Source organism: Pelophylax lessonae (assembly GCF_965119305.1).
Source record: "Pelophylax lessonae genome assembly, chromosome: 5".
Taxonomy (NCBI): Eukaryota; Metazoa; Chordata; class Amphibia; order Anura; family Ranidae; genus Pelophylax; species Pelophylax lessonae.
This window is the reverse complement of record NC_138772.1, coordinates 74,868,867-74,882,273: the sequence shown is the minus strand read 5'-3', so window position 1 is coordinate 74,882,273 and position 13,407 is coordinate 74,868,867. Positions and strand designations below refer to the sequence as shown.

Here is a 13,407-nt window from a genome sequence, read left to right as displayed (position 1 = left end):
TGTAAACCTCAGACATAAAATATGAATAGAACACATCTTTCTATACTGTGTAGTAAGATTTCTCTCTGCTGCCTCATTCCTGTTATTTGCATAAATCACTTCTACAGGGTTTCCCAACAGCAAGAGATCGAAAGGTGACAGGGGTGGAGAGCTACAGCACAGATTCTGTGATTTATATCCTTATCTCAGAATTTACTGTGTGAAAGGGGGTATGTCCCTTCCCTCCAATCAGAGCTGAGAATGAGGTCTGCACTGTGGGACCTTAGATTCCCGTCCCCTGCTGCTAGAGCTGAGAAAAAATCCTTTGATCTGTGTGCTTTTACACAGATCTGCAGAAGAGATTGCTACAGATAAACAGGTACAACTAATGTAGGAGGATTTGTATCATTTCTGTGTGTGATCTGAGGCCAGTCACTTCACTGGGTATATGTGAGGGTTTTCAACCACTTTAATATACTTTTAACATTATTTAATTGAATTAATTTACTTTAGGAAACATAGTGGTATATTTAAAGATAATCTGTCATTTTTGAAACAAGTGAAACAACAAAACCCAGTGTAATAGAGTAGATCTTTACCCTTACATTGAATGCTGTCTTTGCTCTGTGATCTTTTGATGATTAACAGTGATTTTTTCCTTTTCTTTTTAAAGGATCAGTATGCAGCTTGACGACCAAATTAAAGGATAAAGCTGGCCATAGATTTGTTTTCATTTCATTTAGTCAGCGGGCTTAATAAAATAAATGAACAGATTCCCCCATTCACACTAACGTTCTGATAGTGGGACTCTTTTCGATTTCATAATACACTGATCAGTTGTTGCAGCCGATGTTCAACAAAAGTTATCCAGTTTGGCTGTTTGACATCTAGTGACTTATAGAAGTCGATTTTTTTTGTCAAATGGGGCAGCTCCTCGCAGATCAAAATTTGTTGGTCCCTGCTGAACTTGCCAAATTTGAATCCATCTATGGCCAGCTTAAGTGCACTCTAAGGCCCCTTTCACACATACGGTCTGTTCAGTTCATCAGTTCAGTCACGTCAAATGTATCAGTTTTTCATCCATTTTTCATCCGTTTTTCGTCAGTTGTTATCCGTTTTTCGTCAGTTGTTATCCGTTTTTCATCCGTTGTCATCCATTTTTCATCCGTTGTCATCCGTTTTTCATCTGTTGTCATCCGTTTTTCGTCCGATCCGGTTTTTTTTGACGGATGAAAAATAGGGCACTCATCCGTTCAAAAAAACAGACATTGACGGAAGCGGATGAATATGGATGTTAACGGATGATCATCCGTTGTCATCCGTTTTTACATAGCGACACATTGATGTCCGTTTTTCATCCGTCAACGGATGGATGAAAAACGGACAGCATGTGTGAAAGCGGCCTTAAGCAAAATGCACTTATCTTTTTCCCTAATTTCCCTGACCTAACCTAGCCTACTCTTCTCCTTCCCAGATTCATACTGTATTTGCCTTGATCTAAAGGCTGCGGCCCCCATTGTTTGTTTAAATCCCTCATGACGCTTCTTCAGTGCCCTTTCTGAACCTGCACAGTAGCTCTCTATAGACACCTACAGAGCTGTGTCCCGAGGACCCCTGGCCTCAACAGAGGGCCCCAAGGACTGTGGGGATCTACTGCCTAAGTACTGACAGGATATTTTACCTATTTGGTTTAGTGCTGCTCTCGGCATCTCTCTGAAGCTGAAGCTCGTCTTGAAAAATGGACTGTATGTGCAAATAAAAAAAAACATTCATAGTACTCATTTACTGCAATATTACTGTTGTTATGTGTCTTATGGTTTTAATAGGCATGCAGTTAAATATCTTGATTATATATATATATATATATATATATATATATATATATATATATATATCAATTTATGTTTTTATTCCTATTTTTCTTCTCTTTCCAATGGACAGTCACTGTTGGTCACAGCAAGAGACATGTCTAGACGCTAGCTTATTGTCCCACAATGCTAAGTCAACAAAGCAAGCTCAGAGAGAATTCATCAAAGGTTTTTACGCCTGCTTAATGACCATTTGAACCAGTTGCTCCAGTGCTTTAGCATATGTGTAAAGTAGTGGCCAATTCTCAAGCCTTGACCTGGCCTAAAATAGCCCAATGACCCATATAGATAAAAAGCTAAAGAAGGGTGATCTGGTAAAAGAGTAATTTTTAAGATGGCCCAAGGAACCTGTACTTCACTCAGACATTGTTATGTGACTGGGTAATCCCAAATGGTTATCTTTTACATTCCAGTGCAATCTAAAGAGAGGGCAGCTCCCTGTAGTAGAAGAAGTATTATACTCACCTCTCTAGTGGCTGTATGTCCTACCTGCCTTTTTTCCTAGTACTGCAGCCTCCATCAGTGTCTTCAAACATTTCTGGGAGTGTCAGATGCCCGTGTCCTCCGCCTCGTTCTGTGGTTCCTTCCTTCAACCCCTAAGTCACTGTTGAGCCCTGTAGCGACATAGGGTCAGAGGAAACAACCATGGCTTGTGGGAGGACACATTTATCCAGAACTTCTGGAAGTGTTGAATGCAGAAGACACTGGCACTGGGATGAAAGGAAGATAGGTTACACAGCTGCCAGAGGTTAGTAGAATACCTCTTCTTATACAGGAATTGCTTTATTGACAGGAATGCTTTATTGACCATTATATGATATCGGTTTGGATGTATACTGCCCACAGGCAACCCTGCTGCCCCAGGCCATGTCCTAAGTTGGCTTTGCAGAAATGCGGCCTCAGAGATTTGAATAGCCAATAGTAGAATGTCTGTCTAGATCAGGATTCTGTCCTGAGGATTGCATAGGTGTTTTTGGGAAGAGCAGCTGGTCAGACAACCTGAGTTAAGCCCTATAAGACATTTATTTTTGGCAACAGTACAATTAGTGGCAGATGAGCTGAACCTTCCTGCTCCATAAACTTCAGATACCGTATTTCTTTGATCTCAAATTTAGCCAGGTGAAACTTCAAATTGATAAAAATAAACATCAATCAGTACAAAATTACATACAAGGAAGAAACAATGCTCTAAAACACAAGATGGGGTAACAAGAACTCACTTTTTAAGCTCTCTCAGGGGTGATGGCGAGAGAATGAGGAAACATGCCTTGCTGCCCTGCTGTATCTTCTCAAAATGGTGGCTGATTCACTTCCTGTAGAAATTCTACCTGGAATGCCCTGGTTCCTAACAACTTTATTTAACACATTCAAATGCCCTTTTAGCTAGATGAGCACAAATTCTCACAGACGTATTCTAAAATCTTTTGGAAATTCCTCCCAGTGTGGAGAAAAGGGGAGAGGAAACTCCATAATAATCTCCATGGTTTTGGAATAAAATATCCAGCGTGCACATTTAGGTGTGATGGTCAGATACCCACAAACTGTTGATCATGTGGTGTAATTATATTCTGTAGATAACTCAGCATGTCTTTCAACTCAACTTTTTTAGAGAGCAAGGAACATAAGCGTGGTTAATTGGAGCTTTAGTAGATTGCTTCTCTCATACCGTCCTCAGCGGTCCAGATCTCCAGCTTACTGCCAGGGAAGAAGGGTATAGGGTTGAAGCACTATTAAAAAAAAAAGAAAAAGAATATGCAAATTAAAATTTCACTTTTTTATGTAGCCTGACTTTTTAGCAAAATTAAAAAAATACAAATGAAGCTACAATCGCGGTTTAGCTATTTGATGCTCGGTTCACACTGCTATGACTTTTCCTTGCGACTTCCTTCCAACTTGATCCAACTTGGATGCTTTTTAGGAGCCTGTACAAGAGCTGAAATTGCACCAAAGTGTAGTATCAGTTAAGACGGCTCTCAAAGGGAAAAATTGAATGTGACATGTCATGCGACTTGGGGGTCTCACAAGTCGGATCCCATGTCGCAGCAGTGTGAACCAGGCGGGGCTTAGTTCATCAATTTAAAGTCAAAAACAATTTTTACAAGAGCAATGTCTCTTAAAAGCTTCCTAAGGGACCATTAATGTAATGTTTTACAGACTTCCAGGCACTTGCAAATCTGCGTTTGTCTGGGAAAAAACATACGCGGTACATCTATGCAAGACATGCAGATTTCCTCTTGTTTATCCCTTGTGGCAAGGCGAGCCCATGCCACAGTTTAAAATGGCATTCAAAGCCAGATTTTGGAGGAAACAACCACATTAATGATGCAGGTGTATGCTGCCTTCATATTAGAGATCGAGTTAAAGCTCAGAGTCCCACCCTCCCAAAGGGGGCAGTGTGTGAAGGGAGCAGAGAGAGGTGCACATCTGCACCATGCTGTCCAGGTCAGAACAGACCAAGGTCCAAGCCTGAGAGAGAAAAACAGTCTGTGAGAGGTGGAGTGGCTGGAAAGCTGCAGGAAAGCGAAGCTGACAGTGGTACAGCATTTTCTGCACAAGGACTGGGAAGTGTGTTTGCTAGTCTGGAGAATTGAGGCAGCAGGCCGAAGCCAAAAGGCTAATAAAGAGTCAGGAGGCTGAATCATATGTTTGATTCAAATTGATGGGGAGAACCCCCTGCATGGGAAGATATTCATTTGTGAACTTTTCTTTTGTTTAAATAAAAGTGGCCAGAAAATGCCCTGTAAAGACAATTCTGGTGTGGAGTAAACTCCCTTTTTGGCACTACCACAAGCTAAACAACCCCAACTTGTCACACCCTTTAAAAATGATTCTGCAACAGGATCAAATATTAAGTATTATTAAAGTATTTGTATGTAACAGCCTCCTAGGTAGGTGCTAGATTGAGTGTATATAGTTTTTGGTTTCTCTGCTTAACAGAGAGACAGCTAGGGAAATTGATATGCTGTCTGCTTTACCAATTATTCACAGATCTCTGTTGAGTCTGCTCAGCATGCTCTGGTGCTGATCATGCTGTCTTGAAAGTGTCACACTGGTCTGGTAGCTATGGGTTGTACTGGACAGTGGGAGGAAACCTTGCAGATGAGAGCATGGATGTCTACACAGCCCTGGTTATTTAGAACGTGGTGTGCCCAGAGGCATGCTGGGTAACTGTATTTATATCTGAAGATCACATGGGCTTGTGGTTTTCCTCTAGAGCGAGAGAGGTTCAAGAGAGGAGTTGGCTTCTGCCCCTCCTCAGTGCAGGCTGCCATGCCGCCTCAGGTGGGCGACCTGAGGGCCTGAAACACTGGAGCTGCAACCCATGCTTCCTGTGAGAGCTGACTGAGGGAGGATGTCCTGTCTGGTACTACTGAGGAAGGCTGCCACTGGTGCTTCATTAGCCTTGTGAGTACAGACCGCCGCAGGGGATCCCTGGGACTTGTGCTGCTACATCCCCCCCTTGGTGCTAGAAGTCAGCAGCTAGGTGCGAGCTAAAGGGGACACTGGCTATTGTCATGAAGAGGCAAAGTTCACTGAGTTGCTTCTGCTACAAAAGGACTTGTTCATTCCGTACAGTTGCTGTATGATCCTACTGATAATCTGCTGCATAGTTCTGTTGAGAGAGTTGTCTTCACCTTTGAAAAGTTAATTTGGAGTATCCCAAAAATTCCCTTCCCCTATCCATGTTCTCCAAATAAAACATAAAAACAAATCCCCTAGTCATTGGAGATAACGAGCGAAAGAGTGTGTGCACCTGGCTGTGGATCAATCAGTGGGAGACTCGGCCACCAATATTCAAGCGACTCCTGTGGGGTTGGCGCTACATTTATATTTGCCTGGAGGTCAGCTTTTAAAGAGATGTGTAGTGTTTTTTTCCTTATTTTCTTTATTATGGACAGGAAAAAAAAACAATACAATTTTGAAAACAATTTTTTAGACATTTAAATGTTGCATATTATTATGTTCTGTTTTCCTTTGAGCATCCAAGTGCAACCCATTTTTTTTTCATATGTTTCACTAAGACAGTTTAGCTTTCTTTTCTAAAAAAAAAAAACAAAAAAAACTGTTGTTTACAAAGCTCCATAGCTTAAGCTTATAAATACACAAGCGAATAGCTTATCTTGGTTACTCATTTCTTATCAGACAGCTCCACAAAGTAGGTTGCAACTGGTGTACTGTCTCTTTAGCTAACCCATACTGCTCTGAGAATGCTTTGTAATATATTAAATATTTGTCAAACAAAGGTGGTAAACACGTAAAAAAATAAGGGACATAAAACATCCATTTGAAAAAAAAAAGGAATATAGAATCGACCCTAAACCATTATAGCTTTCTTTAAAAATGTTTTATTTTCCATTTTGGATAGAGTAAGGGAGGGTTATTTGCTATCTGTGTCCCATTGGGGATTTATTATATGTTCCTCTAAATTTACCCTTGAAAGCATCTTGCAATATCTGTTCAATAAGTGGAAAAAAAGTTTTTTAACCTGCTAGATATCCAGTGAGCTAGTAGGTTGCTGTGCAAATCAGCTCTGCCCAGTTAACCTCTTTGGACTATATAACACTTTCCCCCAGGTTATGGACATGAGGGTGGGTTGTGTAGTCCTAACACACTTCCTGTCCTAGGGTTCTCCTCCATTGATCCAGTACAACGTTGTGAATGTTGGGTGAAGTTGGCACAATAGGACAGGAAGTGTGTTACTGACTGGGTCACCAGGTAAAAAAAAAGAACAAAAAGCAATCTAAGACAGCCACCGCATCTGGGGAGTGGTAATGCTGCCGTTTTTTTTTTTTTTTTACTGGTTTCAGATACAGAAAATGGTGATTGCATATTCAATTTTAACCAGTTCTGGACTGGAAGGATTTGCCCCCTTAATGACCAAGCCATTTTTTGTGATTCAGCACTGCGTTACTTTAACGGAAAAATGCATGGTCGTACGACGCTGTACCTAAATAAAATTGATGTCCTTTTTTTCCCACAAACAGAGCTTTCCTTTGGTTTAATTTGATCATCTGTGCCATTTTTTTTTTTTGCGCTATAAACAAAAAAAGAGCACCGATTCTGAAAAAGAAACAATATTTTTCACATCCTGCTATATAACATTCCCAAAAAAAAAAATTAAACAATCAAAAATTTTCATCCTTTTAGGTCAATTTGTATTCTACATATTTTTGGTAAAGAAAAATCCCAATAAGCGTTTTTGGATAGGTTTGCGCAAAAGTTATCACGTCTACAAACTAGGGGAAGGTTTATGTAATTTTTATTTATTTATTTATTTTTTTACAAGTAATCATGGCGATCAGTGATTTTTAGCTGCACTGCGACATTGCGGCGGACAGATCGGACCCCTAACTGACATTTTTGAAAATTTTGGGGGGACCAGTGACTATACCACAGTAATCAGTGCTAAAAATATGCACTGTTGTTGTAATAATGACACTGGCAGGGAAGGGGTTAACCTAGGGGGGATCAAAGGGTTAAGTCTTAGCCTAGGGGAGTGTTTACTAACTGTGGGGGGGGGGGCTTGTGAAATGATCATAGAGACCTATATCATAGAGATCCTATATAGCAGGATCACGGGCGCTCTGTGATCATTTCAGAGAGAAGAACGGTCAGCTGTGTTTACAACAACTGATTATCCTTCTCCCTCAGCGGGGAGCGATCACAGGTGCCCAGTGCCATTCGCGGCGGCCGGCCCCGTGCATTGGCATCCCCGCTGCCTAGTGGGTGCCGGAGCTACGTCGGTTCACACAGGAGAGCCAGCCTGCCGCAGAAAAACTGCGGCGGGCGGACGGGAACCGGTTTAGGAAGTTGTGAGATGGCCATTTAAAATGACATGGACTGGCATCTTCTGCCATGGAAACTGCCAGTGTCAGTATCCCTTCTTACTTCCATGCTCACCCCCTTCCCTTTACCTCCTGCATCACCAATATCCCTCCTATCAGTTGATAACACCCATTTGCTTTGTATTATATTGTTGTCTCTACATATTAAATAACAACTGTATCAGAAGGTTTTTTGTCTGACAAGGTAAGTAGGTGTGATAACTGTGAGATTACAGCATCACCACAACAGTATACACGGTCAAAGCTAGGGATGCACCGAAATGAAAATTCTGGACCGAAAATGCAGGATGCCCTTGGCCAGAAACCGAAAATGACTTTTTCCCCAAATTTTTTTTTAAAATAGATTGAAGAGGGGCATACACCAAAAACAGGCAGCAATGTACACCTGTCGCTGCCACCCTGTCACAGTATATGTACTGTGATGGGTTGGCAAGAGGTTAATTTAATTACCAATGGTATTTGTATTATGCAGCATGAGGGGGTTAATGTATTGCCACTGCTGGTCACTCATCTATTAGTGACCGACCAGTGGCAGTTAATTAACCCCTTTGTGCTGCATTAGTGCAACCAGTATCAGTGTTAATTAACACTGGTTGCACTAATGCAGCACAAAGGGGTTAATTAACTGCCACTTGTCGTCACTAATGCATCAGTGACCAGCAGTGACAATATATTAACCCCCACATGCTGCATAATACAAATACCATTGGTAAGCTGCCCCAGCCCCCCCCCCCCACTGCCTCAGCTCCCCCCCCCCCACTGCCTCAGCGTCCCTCTCGGCAGTACACCCTCCCCCCCTCTGGCTCAGCATCCCTCCCCATCCCAAGGGTGCAATCTCCTACTCACTCTGCTGAGTGCTCCTCCGGTGCCCTTCATTCAAAAGAAGCGCCTCTGGCCGGTGGCCCGCCTCCCGGTGATGTCACTACTACGATGTGTGTATGAATGAAGTGACATACCGGGCGGGAGGGCGTGCGAGCGGCCGCTAATAGATATAACTATGTGAGCCTTCATTTCACTGTCAGCGGGACTGTGTATGAATGAACTGACCTGACACCGGGCGGGGGGAGCGGCCGCTAATAACTATAACTATGTGAGCCTTCACCTCCCTGTCAGTGGAGATACATGCCTGACAGGGAAGTGAAGGCTCACATAGTTATAGTTATTAGCGGCCGCTCGCCTGCCCTCCCGCCCGGTGTCAGGTCAGTTCATTCATACACAGTCCCGCTGACAGTGAAGTGAAGGCTCACATAGTTATATCTATTAGCGGCCGCTCGCCTGCCCTCCCGCCCGGTATGACACTTCATTCATACACACATCGTAGTAGTAGGGACGTCATTGAGAGGCGGCCGGCCGGCCAGAGGCGGGACTTTGAAAACCCGCGCTGCGCCCTCCTTCCTCACGGCGGCCATATTAATTTCGGGAATTGTTAACCCATTATCGGCCGAAATGGGATAGGCTCATTTTCGGCCGATAATTTTGGTGCATCCCTAGTCAAAGCATATATAGCTAAATATTAACGTATAACGAAAATAATTTTTTTAAATTTTACATAGAGTGGATATAGATTGGAACACCTGTTAGGATTGTATGTATGTATGTATGTATGTATATATATATATATATATATATATATATATAATATATATATTTTTTTTTTTTTATTTTTTTTAATAATGCAGCCCCCGTTAGGGGGATTCAACCTCTTTATTTGTCCCATTTACTGTTATTATTGAAAGTAAAAGAAAATCCCAAATTTTGGGTTGTCCCCAGAACAAAAATACAGGAGAGCTACTTCAATGGAGACACTAGTTCTGATGACCTAATTTTTTGGAATTTCCTCTCACTTCCAGTTTTCGCTATGGGTCAGAACGTAAAGGTCAATCTCCCCATGCAGAGCAGAATGATTTATGCAAAATTGAGTTAGCTGCAAAATGACTTATTTTGCCAAAGCCAAGAATCTGAATTCCTTTGGGCCTTAGGCAGCTCAATGTGCACTCCCAGCATGCCAGGATGAATCATGCATGGGAGTTACATCATCCTGGGTTGGTCAATCAAGATGGGCGACAATGCCAAACCTGGAAGAAGACTAGACAAAAATGCTGGTGTCACGTACCTGATCAGGGACTGAAATGATGAGGTTGGCCTCTGTTGTATCTCCAACCCAGGCTCCGCTGAAGGTGGAACAGATGGTACCGAGGCACAGGAGGAACATGAGTGCCAGTTGGTGTCTATAGGCATACTTGCAGCAGGCAGAACATCAGGTCAGGAAAGGATCCAGCTAAAGTTAAAGGGGCACTCCACACAGGCTGCGGGTTTTAGATGCGAGGCTTGTCAGAGCTCCCAGCAAGCTTGAGACAGAAACTTGCTGTGATGAGCAGAGCTGATATAGATAACAGCCAGATAGGCACTTAAAACAGATGTGAAAGCAGAGCTGGGAACAACAGCGTGATTACAGGGATAGCCAACGTCAGCAGCAGGCGGGCATCGAGGTCCTGAGACATAAGACTTGGTCAAGAATGGAGCCGGGGTCTGGATCTAGCGTCAGAGCAGAGGCAGGATCCAAGTTTAAGTCAGAGGCAAGCCGAGTCAGCAACAAGGGAACAAGCAGAGTAATAGCAGGACACAGGGAACAGCTGAAAGACCGGTCAGCACTTGGGCATGAGTAGGAGCCCCTTTAAATAGTCCGTCTGGTGCCAACATGCACTGAGTGTGCACCCGTACCTGTGCGGATATGCATTCCTGTGCGCTTGTGCATGCCTAGTCACCATTTACCAAGAATTCTGCATGCATGCACATTTCTATTCGCCATTCTTTGTGTATGCACATTTCTATTAGCCAAACGTCTGGTAGTCCTCTGACAGCCGGCGAAGGAGTTGCAGGTGTCATATCACTGAAGGGGAGGTGAGTGTTGTGTAGTTTATTTCCAATGTAAGATCCCATGTGTTTAGGTATACGTTAAAATTTATTTTTTTAATCAGATTTAGATCTTCTTTAAGCATCTAATGCAATGAATGGTAAATGCACACTAATGTACAATGAGAAAAAGGCTAACTATGACCCTAGGAACACCATCCCTACAGTCAAGCATGCAGGTGGAAACATGATGCTGTGGGGCTGTTTCTCTGCTAAAGTTACAGGCTGACTTTGCCGCATTGAGGGCCCGATGGATGGGGCCATGTATTGTAAAACCTTGGGTGATAACCTTCTTCCCTCTGCCAGAACACTGAAGATGGGTTGTGGATGGGCCTTCCGGCATGACAATGACCCAAAACATACTGCCAAGGCAACAAAGGAGTGGCTCAAGAAGTACATTAAGATCATATATGGCACTTTTCCACTGCAAGTACCGGCTCTGCTCTACTCGGCCCTGCTTGGCCCGGTTTGCTTTTCCACTGCTGGTACCGCATAGTACGGTGTTGGAACGGTTCGGTGCGGTACGGTATGGTTTGCTTTTCCACTAAAGTAGTACTAAAGTTAAGTGGGTGGGATAACAACGGGGTGGGTGGGATTCTCTGACCAATCAGTGGCTAGTAGTGACTGCATGCAAAGGATTGTGGGATATGGTACCAGTTATGGTACCTGTTGGAACCACAATCGAGTAGGTACTGTTTTTTCAGAGCCGTACCGTGCCGTACCGTTCGGTTCCATGCAGTGGAAAAGCGCCGCCGTACTGTACCGTACCGAACCGTTCCTACACTATATCATGCGGTACCAGCAGTGGAAAAGCAAAAAAAAGCATGCCGAACCGTTCGGTTCCATGCAGTGGAAAAGCGCCAATAGTGGCCTAGTCAGTCTCCAGACCTTAATCCTGTATAAAATTTATGGAGGGAGCTGTAACGTCAAGTTGCGAAGAGACAGCCAAGAAACCTTAAAGATTTAGAGAAGAGTGGACCAAAATCCCTCCTGAGATGTGTGCAAACCTGGTCACCAACTACAAGAAACGTCTTACCTCTGTGCTTGCCAACCAGGGTTTCCCCACCAAGTACTAAGTCATATTTTGCTTGGGGATCAAATACTTATTTTACTCACTGAACTGAAACTCAATTTATAACATTTGATTCATGTTTTTTTTTTGGATATTTGGTTGATATTCTGTCTCTATCATTTAAAATACACCTATGATAAAAATTATAGACCCTTCATTTCTTTGTAAGTGGGCAAACTTACAAAATCTGCAGGGGATCAAATCATTATTTTTCCCACTGTATGTATATACGTATTCAGTTTATGTGTTTTGACGCCTACACAGAAACATGCATCTAAAACACATAAACGCACATGCAGTAATGCATGCCAAAATTAGCTTTTTTGTAAATGCATTCGTGTGAAAATATATTGAGCTATTTGAGCACTACAATGCAGGAAAAATATAAACTCTGGCCATACATGGTGGTTCCTTATGAACCGACTGAAATTTGAGCTGGGGGTAGCCCTGTGAGATCCCTTCCATCTGTCATTCTTCAATCTGTAAACCTAAAGGAGCCAGGTTGAAGATTGACTACCAAACAGCGCCTTCATCCATAGGGGACTGATAGATTTCTTCTGTTCTCTCGGGGATGCAGGATGCAGGCGCTGTTCAGCCAACAGTTTTCTGCCTGTCTCTTTTGATTTTTAGATTGAAGGATGTGGGGTGGAAGGTGCTGACAGGGCCACCTCTCTGCTCGAATATCAGCCAGTTCTCCAGGAACCAACTGACATTCACTCCATGTATGGTCAGCTTTAGGCTGGCCATAGACTATGTCAACTTATATCAGCTAATCTTGGCTGCTTGGAGCTTTATAACCACTTACTCATTTCCCGATCCAGCCAGATATAGCCATATGAAAAAAATGTTATCCAATGGGCACTTTTCCAGTTAAAAAAAAAAAAAAAAAGAAAATTTGTGTTCTGCATCACGTGGAACATTTATGTTTGAGATGGTAAGAGACCAATCACAATTCACCTTTATTTAAAATGTTCTGTTGCAGTTGAAAGAATGAACGCCATCATCCATTTGGCTGTGTGTATAAAAGTGTGCCTTCACATGCAGTCATTGAAAACTCTTCACTGTTTCACATGCAAATACTTCAGTCCTAACAAGACCCCAGTGACAATCATAGTAGTGTTATTACAGATTACGTTCGGTTAGGAGACCATCATCCATTCGGTTTTTATTTCTGCCCAGTGTAGAAATTGTTAATCCTTTTAGCCTGTACTAAGGCATGCAGAGAGAGCATGTCCACTTAAAGCCGGAACAACAAGGGATTTTACTAATCAGATAAAACGCTGGAGCCCAGCGCAGCAAGATTGACAGTTGGATTATTCAGTGGCGGCAACTTGTAACTGTTGTCTGTTATTTTAGAATTGCAGGTGGTGTCAGACACTGATGAGGACGTGGAAGGAGTTCCGCCTCTGCCGCCTCCGCCTTTTGACCTGATCAGGGAAAATTAGGTCAGAAAAACTGAAGTTATAACGGCAAAAGACTTTATTTTTATTTTTTTTTAATAATTTTGAAGAATTTTAAAAAATGTAATGTTTAATAAACTTAGATGAACTATCAAGCAACTATGGTCTATAATTTGTCTATGAATAATAGGTTTCTTTTTTAATCATGTTGGCATTTCTTGTTACAGTATATAGTTAGTGTAAAAAAGACACATCCATTTAGTTCAATCAATTAAAAAATGAATGAATAAATAACTAACTAAATTGAAAACTCCAATATACAGAACTCT

At 42.4% G+C, this 13,407-nt stretch overlaps 1 protein-coding gene across 1 annotated transcript in view; it reads left to right on the top strand.

Annotated features, from left to right (window-relative positions):
• LOC309556431 (uncharacterized protein C10orf67, mitochondrial) overlaps positions 1-13,143 on the top strand; it is a 222,951-nt gene extending 209,808 nt beyond the window's left edge. Inside the window, exon 16 of the mRNA XM_082258895.1 lies at positions 13,035-13,143. Coding sequence (XP_082115021.1) covers positions 13,035-13,123 — 89 coding nt within the window. The 3' untranslated portion in view covers positions 13,124-13,143. The remainder of the gene's footprint in view (positions 1-13,034) is intronic.
• The last annotated feature ends 264 nt before the right edge of the window (positions 13,144-13,407 follow it).